Source organism: Thamnophis elegans, chromosome 11 (assembly GCF_009769535.1).
Source record: "Thamnophis elegans isolate rThaEle1 chromosome 11, rThaEle1.pri, whole genome shotgun sequence".
NCBI lineage: Eukaryota > Metazoa > Chordata > Lepidosauria > Squamata > Colubridae > Thamnophis > Thamnophis elegans.
In genome coordinates this window covers 33,183,404-33,205,001 of record NC_045551.1, presented here as the reverse complement: position 1 = coordinate 33,205,001, position 21,598 = coordinate 33,183,404, and the positions used below count along the sequence as shown (strand labels likewise).

General features: G+C 35.7%; 1 protein-coding gene across 1 annotated transcript in view; it reads right to left on the bottom strand.

The window, feature by feature from the left end:
* Positions 1–21,598, bottom strand: part of TMEM131 (transmembrane protein 131) — a 91,234-nt gene that overhangs the window by 42,432 nt on the left and 27,204 nt on the right. Inside the window, 8 exon segments of the mRNA XM_032226196.1 lie at positions 2,951–3,012; positions 4,057–4,113; positions 4,198–4,348; positions 5,633–5,713; positions 7,251–7,373; positions 10,220–10,336; positions 10,909–11,032; positions 13,987–14,055. Of these exon segments, the coding sequence (XP_032082087.1) occupies positions 2,951–3,012; positions 4,057–4,113; positions 4,198–4,348; positions 5,633–5,713; positions 7,251–7,373; positions 10,220–10,336; positions 10,909–11,032; positions 13,987–14,055 (784 nt within the window).

Here is a 21,598-nt window from a genome sequence, read left to right as displayed (position 1 = left end):
GACATTCGAATGAAGTTTGAAATAGACTTCTTTGCTCTCAAACCATGCTGAAACGATGTCCACAATATAAAAAGTTGTGCTTCCCTACTTATATGAAAAATATTTTAACTTTTAGGGTAAGTTCAAATATATATATACCAATTTTGCTGTAAAGTGTCAAGTGATCAAGCAATTAGGATTCTAAAGGATATTACTATTATTATTATATTTCTATCTCACCTTATAGCCAAAAGTAAAATACTAGTGACTAGGGCTATCAAATAATCACAACTAAGATAATTAGCTAAATAATTTAACAACAAACATGGAAATGGGTCCTGTCAAGCAGGATTATTTGTATTTTTCTACTATTATGATTAACAACAGCAGTTGTGTGTTTAATTACTGTAGATTTATTTCTTGAACTCAATAGTATATTGTTTAGAAAGTATCCATAGATAATTCTGGACACTGGATATTTTTATTGATACCATTTAAACCACATGATGGGTAACAGATCAGATCCAGGGATTCATGAAATATTTCTTAAGCTACAAATTGTGTCAGATGTATTTACCATATTTTTCAGTCTATAGGACGCTCCGGACCATAAGACGCACATTAGCTTTAGAGGATTAAAACAAGAAAAAAAAAATCTGCCTCTGCCTCCCAGCATCCATCCGGTATTCATCTGCCTAGCATCTTTGCAACAAACAGCAGTCTGGTCAGCTTTGGCACGTTATCACAGCCCCAGCATGTGGGTCGTCAAGGCCTCTCTGTTGTGTACACCACTGGTCAGCTGAGTGACAGCTGGATCCCAGTCTCCCGTAGCCCCGCTCATCAGTGGGCTGGCTGACTGGAAACCCTGCCAATTTCTGCTTCCTCTGTGTCTGCTTCCTCTGCCGATAACGCTGGAGCTTTTGCTGCTGAGCAGACTGACAATTGGATTGGCCTCCCGGAATATCGCCAATCAGCTGTTCTAGGCAGCAGGGGTTGCCACTGCCTATTGCTGCTGCCATTCTGTGGTGGCGATAGGAGGTGGCAATAGGTGGTGGCAATCCCCACTGCCTGGGGGGAGGGGGGAATGCGTCTTATAGACCAAAAATACAGTGTCTCTTCTATAACAATGTGGTTATGCATATTTTATCTTTAGAGAATTACTAGACGCTAACAAATACGTTTTTCGAGTTTCTAAATCTGAGTCCAGCAATTGCTTTTATATTAAGGTTTATTTTTGATAACTTTATTATCAATTTAGAGGCAAAACCAGCCAACTGCTGTCTCTACAAGCTACTAACTAATCATAATCCAACGATGTAATTTTCTGTGTGGAAGATGAAGAAAAGATAAAGCTACATTAGATTTAAAACAGCAATTCAAGAATGTCTACGAGCATATGTACGAACAAACATTCTGCTCAACCACTCGCCTAATTAAAATAACAAATGAGAAAACTGATTAGGACACTATAAAAAACACTGCTACATTGCAAATGTGCCAAAACCCCATTTTTAGCATGGTAACTTTAGACAGAATGCACACCAGTATCGCCTCCAGAACTTTGATCTAAAAGTGAATACAGGTAGTCCTCAACTTACTATAGTTCATTTAGTGTCCATTCAAGGTTACATCATTGAAAAAAGTGACTTCTGTTTTTCACACTTACAACCGTTGCAGCATCCCCTTGATCACACAATCAAAATTTAGACACTTGGCAACTGAGTCATATTTATTTTGCAGTGTTATCTCCTTTTGCAACCTTCTGACAAGCAAAGTCAATGGGGAAGCCAGATTCACTTAACAATCATGCTATTAACTTAACAACTGCAATGATTCACTTAACTGCTTTGGCAAGAAAAATCATAAAATGGGGCAAAATTCACTTAACAACTGTCTTGTTTAGCAACATAAATTTTGGGCTCAATTGTGGCTGTAAGTTGAGGACTACCTGTATTTTGATTGGCAATAGTTTGAACAAAAATAATTTGGGACATGAGGAGAGTCTCAAAACTATATAATTTTATGGCAATCATAATTCTGTGGGATATTAATCACTTCCTTGATACAAGTATAAGTCTTATCTAATTCAACATAATGAATCAGAGAGACAAAGAAATATTGAGTCAAATGAGGCATATTCTCAAAAACAAATTGTTGATCTTCAACAATCAGACTTCTCTGCAACCATAACCCAGAGATAAAATGAATAGTATACAAATTTAGTCTCAAAATGCTTAGTAAACAAGAAACTTTCATGGTCTAGAAAATTGCTAGGTCCATCTGCCGTCAGGGTAACCCTACTTACATAAAGCACTGTTAACTTATATTATAAAGAAGGTAGCATAAATCTCTGGCAAGATGTGGTGCCAAAAGCTGATAATCTTGCAAAGGTTGATAATGACTTGGGAAAAGTAAATGCTAGGTATAAAGGATAGGTGACAATGTAAATGATGTGTCAGGCCCCAGTTACCCTCGAGCATTTTCTCTTATTGTTCCTCACCTAGAAACCTTGCCAAACTAAAACAACTATTTGCATCACTATAGATATTCACTGGGAATAGTTAAGGATAATCCTTCTTAACTATCTTCTTCCCAAAGATCAAAACTTCAATGGTATTGATGCCTCTTTGCTCTCTGGAATGTAGCCCCTCCTTCCTGGGAATCCAAATTATTCCATCACATGCCATAAGAAAAGGGGAGCCAAACTTTCAGAACCCAAGTTTTGACTTCTAATTTTCTTTCTTTCTTTCTTTCCTTCCTTCCTTCTTCACTCTCCCTTGTTATTTTTATAAATAACTCAAGGCAGCAAACATTCCTAATGCTACTTCCTGTTTTCTCCACAACAACTCTGGGTGTATGGGGGTGGGTGGCCCGAGAGAGAGTTATTGGCCCAAAGTCACTAATATAAATATAAGTGTACAAAACAAAGGAAAGTTATAATGAATTGTGGAATTACACAGGCAGTACTTACAGTTATTGGTACATCTTTTGTTCCTGAATTTAACAAATGTAGATTTAAAATTTTTGGCAGATCTGTTGAGACATATAGAAGATATTATAAGTACTTTAGTACCCAAAACCAGAACTTAACTAATTTTAGCTGTAAATATATATATTTTGGTTTCCCAAGGACAAGAGCATTTTATTGTCTTAATTAGAAAATTGAAATCCTTAATTGATAAACAGATTATTTAAAATGCTCCCTTTTTCTTTACTATAGCAATCAATATATCTATACACTATATTTATAACTATCTGTGAGAAAATGATTACATATCAAAACTAAACAACAGAACAAAAATGAATTCCACAATGGTATCTCATTTCTTTTCGTCTGCATAAGAGGGTGGAAAGCATTGGTTTGCACTAATGAGAGAGATATAATTGGATCTTTAGGAATTCCTATACTGGTTATTTAGGGCTTGATTCTTTTCTTCTTATTTCATGGTGTCTGGATGAGGGAAAACAACTGAAACTGAATCACAACAAAATGTGAGTTATTATTTCTTCAGAAACCATCAGATTTGGAGGAGTCCTTACACTAATTCTTGATTGCACACTATTTGAAAGAAGAAGCCCATGACATAAAGACTTCTGGATTTATAGTTTTTTGTTTAGCTGCTGCTGGAGAACATGACTAGGACAACCTTTTTCAAGCTTTAATACACAAATTTTACTATTTTGAAAGAGAGGCATTGAGGCCTTCATTACTTTGAGACTGTGTTACTGCTACTTCTATAAACTGAACAGAACGCTGGTCTCCTTTTCTCCAGATAAATAGAAGTCAACGCTCAGTTGCAGGTTTTTGTGGCGTAGAAAATTGTCATTTTGGAACACACTTTTCCCCAGTTCAGATGCCCTCCCACTTTTAGATTTTACTAGTAGTGTGGCTGTTCCCCATCAAACTTTTAGGCTTGAGGTGACTGATGTGCTGCTGATTTAAAGATGTGTTTTCTTTTAAATGATCATTTTTATAGTATGTACAGGTGCCAACATAAATATGGGAATTCAGATAGGATGTAAATTGTGTAATTAAATCAATAATCATTATGAGAAATATTCACATGTAGGATTTACCTTGTGTTCTTAAAGTACCAAAATCTAGCATTTCTGTTGATGAATAAATTCCTGGAGCTTTAAAAGAAAATAATCAAAATTAGCTTCTTTTACACCAGAGAAGAAAAATAAATGGAACTGATTAAAAACTATACCACAAACCTGTTGTAACTTCTACTTCTACTGGAAGAATAATGAACTCTGTAGTATCTGAGGCATTTGTTTTTATTCGAATAAATGCTGTGTAATTATCTGCTTCTCTTGAAGAAAAACTTGCTCTCATTACTCCTTTAGTTTCATATGGAGGGATTTCCTGTTAAATAGACAATAGTGGAAAATGTGAGTCAAAAAATTAAAGGTTCAGAAGTCCATTTAATATAATGTTGAGTATATTTTGATCTGTTGATTATATATTTAATAGAAAGTTACCATTAGAGATTATTATCACTATATAAAAACCTATAACCATGCTTCTAATCATAATAAAGAAACATAAAGAGGTTTGAATTTGTACTAGGTAGGTCATTTGTTTAGTAACAGTTCGAAGTTACAAAGACATTGAAAAATGATATATGCCCAGTTTTCACACTTACAACTATTGCACCATCCCTAGGATCACACAATCAAATTCTGGCAACTGTCATGTATTTACGACAGTTACAATTTTCCAGGGTCAAGTGATCACCATATGTAACCTTCCCAACTGTCTTCTGACAAGCAAAATCAATGAAGGAATCGCTTAACAACTGCATGATACGTTTAACAACTGGAGCGATTCACTTAACAACTCTGGCAAAAAGGTCATAAAATGGGGCACTGCTCACTTAACACCTGCCTTGCTAAGCAATGAAAATGTTGGACTAAATTGTGGTCATAATTTGAGGATATGTCTGTGTTTCCTCTTCTCTATGCTTTTCACATTTCTGAAAACTGTATACTTCATTCACACAAACAAAAGCAATAATTAATAAGCTAGCTCCATTTTCACTGGCAGACAACTGCAGAAGGCTGTCGTGGCCAAAAACATGGCACAGGGAGCACACATGGCCCCCTGGGCTCCCTTTTCACAGGCAGAGGGCTAGCAAAAGAAACTAAAAAGAAAAGATAAGGAGAAATGTTTTCCCTTTTGCATTTGAGCATGCAAGAAGGGACAGGGAAAGGGAAAGAGGAAAGACAAAGATGGGAAAGATGGGAAGAGAGCAAGGAAGGAAAAATAAGGAAAGTGGGGAAGAAAGAAGAATGAAGAGGGAACGAAAAAAAAAAGGAAAGGAAGGAAAGAAGGAAGTAAAAAGGAAAAGGAAGAAAGGAAGGAAGGGGATTATAATGAGAGCGAGGAAGGATCTGAGGGTCCTGCCTTAGCAGCTGGCCACCAGAGGTGCGCCGACATAAATGATGTTGAGCTGGTCATACCCACCCTGGCCATGGCCACCCCCTGACTCCCAGAGGTCAAATGTAACCCTTATGCGGCCCTTAATGAAATTGTGTTTGACGCCCCTGATCTAAAGAAGCTCTAGTGCTTTGCCCATAGAAGCTTACGCCGTACTTAATTTTGATTGTCATCAAAAGCAGATAATAACATCAATGAATTATCACTTACCCACAATTTTTTCGTTCCTCCTTGTTGGCCAGTTGGAAGCTCTAGATGAAGATCACCCCCACTTGAATACATTTCTACTACCTGAGAGAAAATGCAAAGGGGGGGGGGAATAAAAGAAAAAAAAGTTGTTAAAAGCGTAAATAAAACTTGAATCCAAATTCAAACTAGATGTCTCAAGGTGGCGACATGCTTAGATACAATATTTGCAAAATAACTTAAAAATACCTAATTTTGAAGTGAGAAATCACCTGTAATTACAGTCTTATATAGTATTTCCCTATTACTCTCTAAAGAATAAAAAAATCAAATTAATTCACAAATTGTCTAGTGAGAGTTCTATGTATAATATTGGATTCTCCTTTTGCTTTCTAGTTAATTTCCAAGTTTAGTTTTCCAGATATCAAGAAATCCTAAGCTTAGAAAAGTAGAAGGAACCATGTAAAATTTGTGAATAGGAACATTAGAAGGACCTGTGAAATGTTCCTAAATTCTACCGTTTCCCCGAAAATACGATAGGGTCTTATATTTTTTTGACCCATGAAATATGGCCTTGGGCTTATTAAAGGGGAGGGCTTATTGTTTTTGGGTTGCCGAGCGGCTGCTCCCTTACAACTGGGCTACCAAAGAGCTGGGCACAGCCTCAGGGTCAAATGGCTGTGTTGCGCTGTCGCAGCACTGCGCTGCCCTCTTCAGCTGGGCAGAGTGCCGCTGACCAACCTGGCGGTACCCCAAAAGCATCAAGCAACACGAGCACCTTTGCCCCCCACATCGTTCCCGCGGCTTGTTGCCTTCAGGATACCGCCAGGTTGGCAAGCGGTGCTCTGCCTGGCCGGAGGGGGGGATTGTCCAGGGGGCTTATTTTCAGGGGGGGGGAATGGTGGTGGTAATATTTTTGCCCACCCGAAATATGTGGCAAGGCTTTAGTTTCAGGACAGGTAGTATTTTCGGGGAAACACAGTACCAACCTTCCATTATATTATGCCAGAAAAATAGGCTAGCTCATAGTAGGATAGAATGAGCTTCAATTTTTTGTCCTCAATTGCCAGCAAAGCACTGGGTCTGTCAGAATACCCGGATGTCAGAAAATTAGTGTAGATATAATAACCCAGCCTGAAAATAAATAGATTAGATCAAATATTTCAAGAACTGCATGAAATGCAGGTAGTTTTCATATAATAACCATTTAGTGACTGAAGTTATGATGGTGCTGAAAAAAAGTAATTTATAATATCACCTCTAGCACTTACAATCATTGCAGCATCTTCATAGTCACAACTGTGATTTACAGCTTGGCAACTGTCATGCAATTATGAGAGTCATAGCATTCTGCAGTCACATTATTGTCATTTGGAGCCTTCCCAGCTGACTTTTGACAAGCAAAGATAATGGGGAAGCTGGAATGGGGTTCCAAGTCATGGTCACAATGTTTAAAAACCATTTAATAATGTGGCAAAAAAGCTCGTAAAATCAGGTGTGGTCGTGTGATACCTCACTAATAAGTTCACTGAATATTGATAAATGTTCCATCCCTTATTTTGGTCAAAATTCAAAGACTACTTGTACGTAATATATTACAACTCTTTAACATACCTATAAATATGAAAATGCTATTACTTGCCTGCAAAGGTTCACTATGGGGATTGTGTATATTTATAATAGGAGAAAAACTGCTGTTCACTGGAACTTTTGCTCCTATAAAAGGCCGCAGTCTGTAAGGGTTTGGTACTCCTACTCCAAACACCTGTTTAGGAAAAAAAATTTTAGTAATCAATATGGTTATTTCGTTCCTCCAAGTTTTAAAATTCACCCAATTCTCGCACTAAAGACAGTCCCACATGTTTCTGAATTTGAAGTTCATTATTGCAAGGTTTAAAGCCTCAGACATTACTTAATTTCCTAATCATATAAAATTCAAGTAAATAATTTTTTCTGCCTTTCACCCTCAGTAGAAATGATAGTTTTATGTTATTCTCTAACATCATCTAATGTAGTAATAGTAAAAATGTTTGATTTGTTGATATTTTATTATCTCCTTTCCATAATTTAGAATACTGAAGTTAGATTATTATGTACATATTTATATAAAATGAATCGTAAGACTTTATGATAATTTATTTTCATACATTGATTTTTTGGGGAAAAACTTACTTTAACATTCAAGTATCTTCCTCTTATACTTTTAATATCATTAGAATCATTAGTACCACAGAATGTTCTTTACTACACTTCTTAAATAGTTTTTATATTGTTAAATGCACAAACTTTGCAAAGTTTAAAGATAATTTTGTGGGTGATCTGTTTCATTGCACTACTGAGTATATTTCCAGCCTTCCTCATCTAATGTGTTAAAGTACAAATGCCAGTACCTTTAGGCAAAATAATTGTTTGCTACACCGGCTAGGATATATTTGTAATTCAAAACCTTTAGACATTATCATGTTGGAATGTTTTTTCTCCATGAATAATTTTTATTTGAGAAAAGAATGATCACTAAGGAATCACAAGTTTTCCAGTAGAATTCAATAAGAGAATGACCATAGCATTTCTTTCCTCTGAGGGGAATGTATGTATTAGATGTAATGGGGGGAAAGCAATCTTCCCACACAGATCGAAAATTTGTTGATTGCTCACTGGGAATGATTGAGTAATTGCACAAGCAGAGACTGTAAGAGGTACATAAAGTGGTAATTTTCCAGAGAACAAGATCATTGAATGAGCAAACAGGAGTTTAACAATAGACTTAGCAAGAGTATTTAAAGAAGAGTCCCTAACAATTTTTCCCCTCTAAGACTTTGTTTCTGAGAGCCTAAGAAGTGAACAACAATAATAAAATCTTCTGTGAGTAGAAATAAAAGCGTACGTCTGATATGTTTACATTTCTACCCACCAACAATCTGGCATATACTTTTCTGCAAGTACAATGCTGTAATGGTGCTTGAAGGAAAATAAATGGCTCCTTTAATTCATAATATGAAATGAAGATTTATCCAATTAAAAAAAATAGACATTTCAAGATGACTGGAAGATGGATCAATTCTATTTAATGAATAAAATGAACCAAGGGAGCAAGCTTCTGGATAAGAATGACAACCAAAAACAAGACATAGTGGGGGAGGGGGAGAGAAACAACATTTTTTACAGCTTTCAAGCCCTTACAAAACAAACAAGCTTTGAATTACAGAGGAAGAAAAAGAGAGACTGCAAAACAGAACAAATAGTGGTGGATTCCTGAAGAAGTCAGGCCTATAAAATGAATCCTGTATAACCTGGAGATGAAAATTCAGAAGTTAAAAGCTTATTCTTATATAGGATGGTACAAAAGTTGCTAAAATGGCATCTTTCACATCTCTTAATAAAACAAATAAAGAAATAGACTTTGTTATCCTCCTGTAATAATTACTGGGAATAACAAAAAGAAATAGAATTTAGCCTTACATTTGGTGATATGACTCCTGCTACTGTATTGAAGAATACAATTTGTTAAAAAGGAACAAATAGGTAATAGAAAAGAAGAGGGACTTGAACTCCTAAAAGAATTTATTCCCAAGAGCATCTAGTTAATATAAAGGTATACTTAATATAAAGGGAGTAATAAATACATTAAGAACTGTTGTTGTTTACTTTCACTCATCTGAACAAGCAGAAGACATGTATGATATTTTCCCAAAAATATAAAGTATTAGTGATGGATGACTTTCATTATTTTGATATCTACAAGGAGGCAAGCCTGCCAAACCTCAGCTTTCCAAGAAATATATTCAAAGAGTGCATATCAATGTATCCTTATAAAACTGGAGGGAGGTATCAAGTAGGATGTCATGGTCTTGGGGCCTGTATTTTTCAACATTTTTATTAGTGACTTGGATAAAGAGATAAGAGAATGCATATTAAATCTACAGATAAGAGAATCCAGAGTAATGCATCTACAGAGTAATACATCCTAAAATAAATTCAAAACAATCCTGATGGCCCTTTGAAAATAAAATAAAATTCGAGACAAACACCATTTGGAAACAATGCCCGGAATGAGGGATAACATATATTGTAATAATTCTTATCAAAAAGATTGTAGAATAGTTAACAAATTGAAAAAATGTTCAACATCATGATGTGGCTATAAAAGAAAACAGAAAAAAAAGTTGTGCAGGAGTGCATCAATGGGCATGCGTTTCTGAATCATGGGAAATATTCATTTTAATTTAGTCAGTCAGTCTCCAAGGTATGTTAAGTAAAGTATTTATTTCTGGAGACTTTGCTTTAGGAAAGATTCAAAACCCAACAGGTTCACACATGGAAAATGAGGGTGACATCTTTCAAATACCAGTTAGTGAAACCAATTCCCAGAAAGATATAAACTCCCATTCATTGGCGTTAAACCTATTCAAGAAAAGTCTAAGCAGCAACTTGCCAAAGTGGCTTTACTTTGGATTTGAGCAAATAGATTGGACTCTCTGACCAAAAAGCCTGCTATCAGGACTCCAGTTCTATGAAAAAGGACTTCAAATAATATAAACTGTTGTTAGTTTCAATTGTACAGTGTTATCTTAATGTACACTGTGTTACAAAGCAATGTTACATTGTTCTTACCTGGTAAGTAAATACCCCATGATTAGATGTGTTAATAAATAATGTGTTTTCTACATTTCCCACAACTCTTGCAAGAAAAACTACATCAAATGATGTATTTCCTCCTGGGATAATTTTCTGGAAAAGAAAAAAAGTCAGAAGATATGCCATGCTGTTGATTCAAAAGTAGTGTATTGAATATGCAAAAGAAGAACTCATATATGCAAGCTATCTGTTAAAATCCCTGGACTAGGATTGCGAAAATCCAGATTGAAGTTCACCCTTAGTCATGGAAGTTCACTGGGTGACTTTGGACCAATCGCCTCTCTAATCCCAATCTACCTCCCAGTATTGCTGTGCAGAAAAATGGAAGGACGAAGTGCAATGTAGCACACCTTAGATCCTGAGGGAAAAAAGCCAGAATACAAATCTAACAAAAAAGGCCTTCCTCAGTTATCAGAATTAGAACTATAGTAGTATAAACTGAAATCATTAAGTTTTTCCTTTGCAATACTTAATTAATACATTTGCAAATCCCTGGAGAAATTGATCTCTCATTTTTATTGAACTGTTCCTCAGTGAAGAATGATATAAACATATTTTAGTATATAGTTTACAATATCCCATATTTGGGATTTTGTTTAAAGTACAGTTTGTTATGATAGGGTAAAAAGATTCTACAATAACTTCACAAAGCAAAGCTAGCTCACCCTATTTTGAAAAAAAGAAGCATGAAAGTGTGATGTTGTTGCAGATATTGAAACTAATATAATAGTCTCTTCTGAACTGGGATTATGCAAGTAAACTTTTTCCATTTTCGGCATCCCAACCGGCCTGTATAAAAAGAAAGATCAGAAAAAGCATTTAGAATTTTTTATCTTTCATCAGCACAGTAAATTTATATTTGTAGGTCATAATGTATTTTGATACATCATGAAAAAAAATTCTTGTATATGAATTATCATTATGAATATCTGTCTTATTCATTTCTATAGGTGGCATAGGTGGTATCTAGTATTAAATTAACAAAACAAATAAATGCAAATGGTACAAGCAGTATTTAACTCTTTATCCTAAAGCAAACAACAACTTGCACAATGCAGCAACACTGAATTGCATATTAAAGAATTACTAACTTTAACAAATTCCAAGAAATAAAAATGAAGTTTTTACATGAGAGAGAACCTTTATACAAAGGGAATTAAACCAATAAATGAAAGCTTAAGCTATTATTCCGCAATAATCATAGGTTATCACTGTTAATTCTACAATGCAAGTTACTGCAGTAAGCAAGTAAGATTATTTAAGCAGGCATTTATATTAGAGACTATAAATAATCTTATTTATAAAACTATTGGCATGCTGGTTTGAAGCTTCAGTTGAAAATGGAGTCAATTAATATTCAAATTAAATATTATTTCTTCTATTAGTAATTAAGAGAACAAGCACATATGCTGTCTTTAAAGTACTGATCCATTTTTGTTCTGAAAAAAAAATACAGCACTGCAATTACAATTCTCAAAGACAAGTTTCTAGGGTTCATGTTTAGGGTTAGGGACAGGAACTATCAGACCTTTGAAGTAAGCTAGATCAGAAAAGACTCCAATAGTGTTATTCCAATCCTTTTTTATTGATGTAGGCTACCATAACAGAAATTTGAAAGTCATTTAACAGCATCTCCCGTTTTTCCTTCATACTTAACAGAGTTAAGGTGGAACAAGCTTGAGTTCCAATGTTTTTTTAATTAGATGTTTTTTTTAACTAGGGTCACATGGCATCTCCAAGGTTATCTTGGTTTTTCTTAAATAAAAACTAAACTAAAAGCAGTAGAAAAGAATGAACAATATTTTTAGTTAACATGGTTAACTAAATTAATATTCAATAACCATTCATGGTTTGACTACTATACAATCTTGTTTTCAAACAATTAATTGTTATGAATACCTTCACTGAAATAACAAACTTCATTTGTTCACCCATCCCCTGGGTTCTCAGGCCTTCTGGCATAACCAGAGAGACCTTCCAATCCTCAAAAATGATAAAGTTGACAATCTTGGGAGAGAGGGAACAAAAGATTCCACTATAACAGAAAAGGCTCACTACCTGGGGACTACCAGATATAGCTCCCTAAATTAGGGAACTTAAAACATGCCCACTTTGTCGGATCTAATGGGATGAGAAGATGAAATCGGGGAGAGGTAATTTCTCAAATAACCTGATCCCATGCCCTACACCACCACCTTGAACGGGACCTCAAAATAAACTAGTAACCAATGCAACTTACAATACATTTGTAACAGTCACATCTTGTGCACCAACTGCAACTTCTGTGGATCAGAAAATCCTGTTCACAGCCAACCGCCTAGTCACCTCCCTCAGGGATTATTGTAAGCCCTAGATGAAAATAGCCCTGGAAAGCATTCAGAAGCCATGGTTGGTAACAAGCCTGGACAGTCAGGGTTTACCCACTGTTTGGGAGCTGCAATGATTGCCAATAGGCTTCTGGATGTAATTCAAGGTGCTTGTTGCAACCTTTTAAGACAATACATAGATTATCTAGGGGCATCTTCTCCATTATCCATCTAATGCTGGAGACTACCTAATCAAGTTGAATATGGTAAATTACTTCCATAGCCTGTCTATACAAGAATGACATTGTCTTGGGCCTCATAATTTTTCCCATATCTTGGAATTCCCTTCCTTAGAGAGACCAGTCTTCCTTTTGGGTCTCAGGAGAGTAGTCATGACTGAATAGTTCATCAGGTGCAGGAAAAGAGCTTGGCATGATTGAAGATTTGAACATGCAGTTGCATGCTTTCGCACATTTTGTGTGTGTGAGTGTAATATTTGATATTGCATTTGGTTTATTTTAAGGATTTATTATTTCAGACATTTTTTCTACTAGGTGATGTTGCCCAGATGCTTTCCAGAATTGGGTGGTATGCAAATAAAATGGGGAACATAAAATAATCTCTTCCTGCCTGCTATTGAATAAGTTTACTTCTGATTTTAAATCCTCTGTGACAAATTTAGAATTCATGGATTGTAATATGTTACAATTCCTCTATATTCTGATTTCTTCTTCATTCAAGTTGCCAAATACAAACACAATACAGGCGGCATTGGTGCTGAAACTGCAAAGGTTTTCAAAATGACTAGTTACTCTCAGTGTAATGTAGCTTACAGGATATTGTTGTAGAAATATGAAGAGATATCTCCATATAAGCCATTTTGCATTCCTATAAAAATATGGAACTTAAATCCAATGAACAAATAAATACACCTTTCATTTAAATAGGATTCAAATGTACATATCATTGCTAAGCAGCAATCCTGAATATGTGACATGATATTATCATTTTTGGTCTTTTAACATCAATTTCTGCTACTGCTGCTACCACAACTGTTTGATTTATTATGTTTTATTTTATGCAACTCAAAATGTGCACATAATGTTTCCTCCTCCAATTTTCCCCACAATAACCACCTTGTAAAATGGCTTAGGCTGGCCCAAAGTCACCAAGTTGGCCAAAGTAAGAATTAGATATCAAGGTCTCCTTGCTTATAGTTCAACATCTAAACACTTTACCTTTATATAACTCCTGACTTATTTCATGCTTTCTATTCAAGGGATGCAAAAATGGCAGCTGTTGTTTTGCACATGCACACACTGTGCAATTTGACATAATGAAAAATAAGCTTACACAATAGTTTCTGGAACTGAAGCCTTGTACAATTTTTATCTGAAGGTGTTGTTTAGTATATTGATTAAAATATTCCCAACTTACTGTTCATGAAAATCCAGCATTGGTGGTTCAAACCGAATAGGTCTGCAATTTCCTCGATACATAGAAACACTGTTACACAAAAAGAAAAGACACTCAGATATATAGCTAAAAGTTTTATAACGTTAACAATAACTAAATTTTTTATAATGAAGTCATTTTTACCTAAAAACGCACACTTTTGGGTGGCAGCATGCAGCACAGGAGAGCTGAAGCAACCAGCAAATTTCAACTCCACAAAGGGATTGATCCCAGATTTTGGATGTATTCTGTAAATTAGCCCATTTGAGGTATCTTGGTTCAAAAGTTGTTGCCCTATGATGCACTATTTCACCCAGTTAAAAGTTATAGATATGAGATTTCAGAAGTGTACAGATTACAGATAATTTAAAATCTTGCTTATAATAAAATATGTTGCATTAATGGGACCAGTCTGGGCCTTTGAATATTCTGTGATAAAAGAAAAGAAAATCTTTCCTATCATTTTGGGAAAAAGAATGGTTACTTTTCAATTCCAGGTAGCGTTGGATGACACAGTTTATTTCAATCAATTTTAGTTTAGCTAATATCCTGATCTGGAAATGGAAATAGTCTTGATTGGACTTCTAATTACAGACATAAGAGGAACAGACTTCTTTCAGTGGCTATTATTAACTATGATATCCCACTGGGTCAACTTGCCACAGAAGTATGGTAAATCAACTCCTGGAATCTGCAGGAATGTTCATGAATGTGATGCTGAGATACTATACAAATGATATTTGTTCTTTAAAATAAAATGGTTCCATTCATAATTTCCTACCAGCTTTTAACATTCATATGACATTAGTGAAAATAATCATCAGGGAATTTAGCTTAAGTACAACAACAGTGCAAATCTTATTATAATTATATATTATACTATTTATTCAGACAATTTCCAACAAGACATTCATTATAAAAGCTGCAATAAAATAATATGAAAACGAACTCTATTATATTCAATATAAAATAACCTTAATCAATACTGTATGTAATTCTTATTTAAAGTGATGCGGTGGAAACTTGAATGCTTATTTGGAGACAGTTCTGACAGGATTATATGTCACATACAGAGTTATCTTTATTGATAAAAATGCAGGTATATATTGTATATCTTTATTGTGATCCTAACACCAGTACAGATAAAACAATAAAAGCAGTAACAGCAGTAAAAGCAATAGATTTCATTTGCCCATTAAGTCAAAGCTAAAATAGAGACTATTGCCTTCCAATAGAAATTGGACACAAGCTGAATCTAGTTCATCAGGATCACAGCCAATCAAGGAAACCTTTTATCTCTTTAGAATGAGCAACAGAAGATGGCATGTCCCCATATTTTTACCTCTCCTGTATTAGAGGAATAAAGCTATTAAACTACTGGGTGCTGTTTATACTTACTCTTCAGTACAGCAGAAGGGAGGATTTAGCATCTTATCAGAATAAAAGGTTTTCTGTGGCTTGGTGTTTCTAATTATGAAAGTATCCTTGCAGGAATCACTAAATATTTGAACTACTCTAAGGCTAAACAAACCTGGTACCTTTTCAATTTTCCTGGTATTCTATGTCAAAGATTATTTATTTAACGGCTGTCTTAGTCCTGTCATAATCCAATGTTAGGGGTAAATACAGAAGGGAATATTTTCAGTTGGATTGATTTGATCCAGAAAGATTGATAAGCATTGTGGAGGAGGGGTGGGTGGGTGCAATCCTATAGGGCTATATTTTAATACTTTAATATCATAATTTTAAAGATATAATATACAGACTTGCCTTCACCTTATTCATATTTGTCTCCAAAGGATATCATTTGGTGCACTTCAAGAAAGTTGTAAAGCTGCTCTGAGAGACTGCACTTGTTCCAGAAGGGCAAAATGAGGAGGCAGAGACTGCCTGCATCTCATAAGTAATTCTGTCTTTGATTTTGCCTGAGAGATTTATCACTGGTACTAGGAAATATTCCTCATCCCTGTGTAGAAACTTAAGGATGGCACCTGAGGATTTCTGTCCTATTGTGGTTGTATACCAAATATGGACCTTTTTGAGCCCAGGCACTCTCAAACATTTAAAGCTGGTAACCTGTTTAATTTGGCAGCATCTATGTGCCATGAGCACAATTTGGGACTCTTGAATTTGGATTTTGTTTGTTTGCTTGTTTTTGATAAATGATAAGATAATCTTGTTTTACAAGCATTCTGCTAGTTCCCTCAGAGACCTTCTCAAAGTGACTAGTGAAAAGAAACAACCAAGACATGCTCTGCCTAAAATAAAAGGAGCTCTGATAGTCTCCCAGTTGAGGAGTGTGAAAGGCTACCTTACTGAGGCATAGATGCAACTGCTGTCTTCTAAAGAAACTGATATGCAATTCGGATTTTTTGAGATAACGTACTGTTTCCAACTTTAGTGGCCACTAATTCATTCTTGCTCATGATTCATGATGAATAATATACCATATTTTTTGGAATATAAAATGCACCTTTTTTCCTCAAAAAGGAGGCTGAAAATCTGGGTGCATCTTATACATGAAATACAGCATTTTTTGCCTCACGAAGCCCCGCCCCTTACCAAAATGGCTGTGCTTACGCTTATGGAGGCTTTCAGAGAGTTCCTGGCGGCTGGGGAGGGCAGAAATGAGAAAAAATGGGCTGTTTTTGCCCCCCCAACCCCCAGCAGCACTCTATAAGCCTCCATAAGGCTATGTATGGAATTTTTTTGACAAAAAATGAGCCATTTTTTGCTTGTTTTGGGGGCCCCTATCCCCCCAGGAGCACTCTGCAAGCCCCCCCCCCAAGGCCATTCTTGCCTTTTTTTAAAAAAAACAACGGGCCGTTTTTGGAAGGTTTGCAGAATGCAAAAACTCCTCCCCCCTTTGGAAAGCTCTTTAACTGATTGATGAGAATTACATTGATCAAGTGCTGTGCCAGAAGAAACAAAGTCTTAGGTGCTGCAAATTGTCAACGATTTCCTTCTCCAGCACATGGATAAATACCTCTGGAAACATCTACCTACCTACTCTCTCTTCCTACCTACTGTATTTTTCACTCTCTATTTCTCTCTCTCTCTCCCTATCTACCTACTGTATTTCTCTCTCTCTCTTTACCTATCTACTGTATTTCCCTCTCTCTCTAGTTCTCTCTCTCCCTCTACCTACCAACCTACATACTCTCTCTCTCCCTACCTATACTGTATCTCTCTCTATCCCTCACTACCAACCTACCTACTCTCTCTCCCCCCTACCTTTCTACTGTATTTCTCTCTCACACTCTTTCTATCTATCTCTCTATCCCTTTACCTGTCTACGTACCTACCTACACTACATAACTACTCTCTCTCTCTCTACCAACCTACTGTATTTCTCTCTCTTTCTCTCCCTCTCTATCCCTCTATCTACCTACCTACTTTTTTAAAAAATTGCCTCTTCAAAACCTTGGTGTGTCTTATAGTCCGGTGCGTCTTATACTCCGAAAAATGCAGTAAGTCGGCAGGTACATTTTTTACCAAGTTCAAATGGTTTACTGATTTGGCTGCAAAATAAGGATCACTAGTTATACACAAGCATGAAAATTGTTTTGAAGGATTAAAACAGTTTTGTTTTGAAGCAAGTGATAATGATCTCCAAATCCAAATAACCTACTGTATATACTCGAGTATAAGCCTAGTTTTTCAGCCCACTTTTTGGGCTGAAAAAAGCCGCCTCGGCTTATACTCGAGTCAGTGAAAAATTTGCCCGAAATGGAGGAGAAAAAGGGTCGGGGCCATGCCGCTGGGTGACACTTGTGAATGGCCCAGTGCCCCTGTGAGTTTCCCCTCCCTCTGTGTCAGTTTGCCGCGCAGCGCGCACCGCACCATCCCCCCTCCTCACGTTCTAATGTAATGCAGGGCTGTCTTACGATTCCCCTTCCTCCCCCTCCTGCCGCTCTGCAACGATGTCCCACCTCCTCCTTGTTATGGCAAGCAGCCACATAGCGATGTCCCACCTCCTCTGGTACAGTGATCCAATGATAGGAATCACTGTGCCGTGTGTCATAGGAGGCGGGACATCGCTCCCGCGGCTGCACGGGACATCATCATCACAGCGGGACATCAGCATCATGAGGTGAGTGAAGTATTTCATTGAATACACCGCTAGTTTACTGTTTTTCTTTGAAATAAATATTCAAAAACATTATTGGTATCTATTTTTATTTTTGAAATTTACCGGTAGCTGCTGCATTTCCCACCCTAGGCTTATACTCGAGTCAATAACTTTTCCAGTTTTTTGTGGTAAAATTAGGTGCCTCGGCTTATATTCGGGTCGGCCTATACTCGAGTATATACGGTAATATATGGAAAATTGTATATGCTAACATTGAATACTAAGATTTTTCTATTTAAAAATAGATTGGCAGATATACGAGACAAGGCATTTTCAAAGAGTCCCATGGTTATGGCATTTTCTCCTGGCAAAAACAAAGAAATCCAGTGCTCTGTCTTCTTTATATCTTGACTATATTTAAGTTATATTTGCCTAACATTTTATCATTCAAATTGTAAAACTGAAAGGTTTTTTTTAAAAGACAAAAATATGAGACTACATCAGAATTCATCAGAAAATTTGAGATGGAAGATCAAAAAAGTTTTAATTCTTTTTTTTTTTAATTAAAAACTTTTTTTAAGTTGGATTCAATTCATCAGAACTTCATAGGCACAATTATGCCTATGTTTATTTCTGGGATCTTTTAAAGATTTTTACCTTTAAAGACTGCAGCCCTGGATTTTCAGGTAGTCTCTCATACTCATATGTTCCAAGCCTATTTAACTTTCCTGAACTCAATGAAAATTAGCTTAGAACCTGCCAACTCCTGAAGCTTCAATTTATCTATTGTTTATAAATAGAAAAGAATAGGATGGTTTAAAATTAATATCCTAAGATATAAATTTTTAAAAGGACATATTACACCAATAATTATTCAACAATCTTCCCCATGCCCACACTGCAATTAATATTAATAAGAGCCGAGGTGGCACAGTGGTTAAATGCAGCACTGCAGGCTACTGCTAGATCAGCAGTTCAGCGGTTCAAATCTCACCGGCTCAGGGTTGACTCAGCCTTCCATCCTTCCGAGGTGGGTAAAATGGGGACCCGGATTGTTGGGGGCAATATGCTGACTCTCTGTAAACCGCTTAGAGAGGGCTGAAAGCCCTATGAAGCGGTATATAAGTCTACTGCTATTGCTATTGCTATATCACTGTTCCAACTGTGTGGTAACTGACTATTAAAATAAAATAAAACAAAGATCAGTCATTAAAATGAAATAAAAAGATCAGCCATCGAAATGAAATAAAACAAAAGTCAGCCTCAGGCTACAAAAAGGATTTCCCACCTACAGCCTAGATGGATCTAGGTGACTCAGCATTTTTCATGAGCAGCCACCTGTAGGTTACATCAGATTACTGAACATAAAAGCAAAATTGTTTTATGTGCCATGAGAAAAATAATCACTCTTGAGAGAAATTGGTTGCAGTTGAACAAGAGCAAAGAATGTGGGGTAAGTCTAAGATACTATCTAAGGCTGATAACTATTCTAGAAGTTAATGGTCAAGTAGGACAGAAAGAATCAACTTGATCAAATGACAGAATCAGGGGAAATTAAACCTAATATATTAATTAGACTGTATATGTTCAAGAAGACCAAGATCAAGAATTTTTATATAGCGAAAGGAGGAGCTGATGTTGCAACAACACAACGTGCGATCAAGATCGCTGTCAATACTTTTGCTGCTGGACGATCTTTTTGACTTAAACCGTCCCAAAGAGACGGTGACAGGGAAGAGTACGTCCTGCTGAACTCAGGGACACTGCGAAGTCCCTGATTGATCTAGGAGAATCTCTTTTTGCCGGCGACAGAAGCGCAGCCATTGAAGCTGCTGAAGTAGGGACAGTTCTGGAATGGGAGGAAAACGGAAAGAGAAAGTGTGTCCATCTGGTGAGGAAATATTATTATTATAAAAGAGACTACCCCCCCAAAAAATTAAAGCTAAATTAAATTTGAAAACAGAAGAGAACAAGCGGCAAAATTAAGCTACACTAGACAGTGTGTTATCCTTTTTTTAAAAAAAAAATCTTTTATGGATGGAACTTTTGCAAATGTTTCCTATTCTTTAAATTGAATGGATTAGTTTTTCTTCTTCTACTTTTTATATACTTTTTTTTATACCTATGGATTAAAATCTTTTTCCTTATTTTTATAATGCTGGATTGGATGGTTTTTTTTTTTTTTTGCTCCATTTAAGAATTTTGTTTTCTTTAAGCCTGGAATATAAATAAGATATAAAAGGAATACAAAGAGGGCTGTAATAACAGAGGGAAAGGAAGTAACACTGCCACTTGGAGGCTTGGAAATATTGTCTTTTCTTTTTTCTCTTTGATCATTTGACTTTGCATTTCAAGGTTCCTCAGCTTGTTTACAGAGAGTGATAGTGAGAAGAGCATGGGTTGTTTATACAAATGCTTCCTAGGAGCTTCATTGGCAGCTGGAGTGGAGTGAAAACAAAGCCTTGTCTTGAAAGATTATAAATGAACTTGTTTTAAATTTAATAAAAAGTTTTTACAAGTTGGAAGAAGGATGCAACATGAAAAAGAAACCTTAACATTGCAAAAGATTATGTTTGAAATTCAAAACTTATTAGAAGTAACAGAGAAAATTGAGAGGAGATTGGAGAAAGAGATCGTAGAACAGTAAAATTTCTAAAACAGTTCTAAAAACTGAAGGAAAAAATAAACAAAGAGACAAGAAAATTGTTGATACTGACAGTGAACTGAGCGTGGTTGGAAATGGAAAGAGTAGAATATGGAAAGGGGAGACAGATGGACTGGAGCTCTACCCCAGATTTCAAAGTATAGAAGAAGAAAAGAGAGAAGAATTGATAGAACTAAGGAGAGAAATTTTGTTGACCTTATTTATACAAGATATGCAATAAGGAATAAGTTGCGAAGAGAAGTCCATACAAAACTTACTAAGGAAATAACCCGAATACTAATGCCACAAATGGCAAGAGACATAAGACTGCACTATTACTGGAAAGACACGGGTTGATGTAATGAAAGCTTATAATAAAAAATTAAGACAAATTTAGTTAAATTTAGAGCATTATGTATAAAATGAAGTGATAATGGATAGTTAAATAACTGATTGATAATGATAATAATGCATATATATGCATTGGTTTGATAAGAGATAATTTGATATAAATTGCAAATGGTGACTACGAAAGGAGGTTTAGAAACTCTGTTATTAAATATAACCATTTTTTATTTAGAACATATTATAAAGATGTAATGTTACTGGATGATATTGGGAAGAGCTAATGGAACGCCATTATGTGGTTCTGCTTTAAATCTGGAATATTTTACATAAAAAGATGTAAAAACAATTATAGTCAAATGAAGGTTGAGGTATGATGATAGTAATATATAAAATATATATTTGATTTATAATATATGATTTGATATGAATTGTAGGTGATAACTGTGGAAGGAATGTACGGAAGTTTTTGTAACCAATTAACACACTTTCTACAATTGGTAATGGAAGATGGTTTTGGGGGGGGGGTTGTG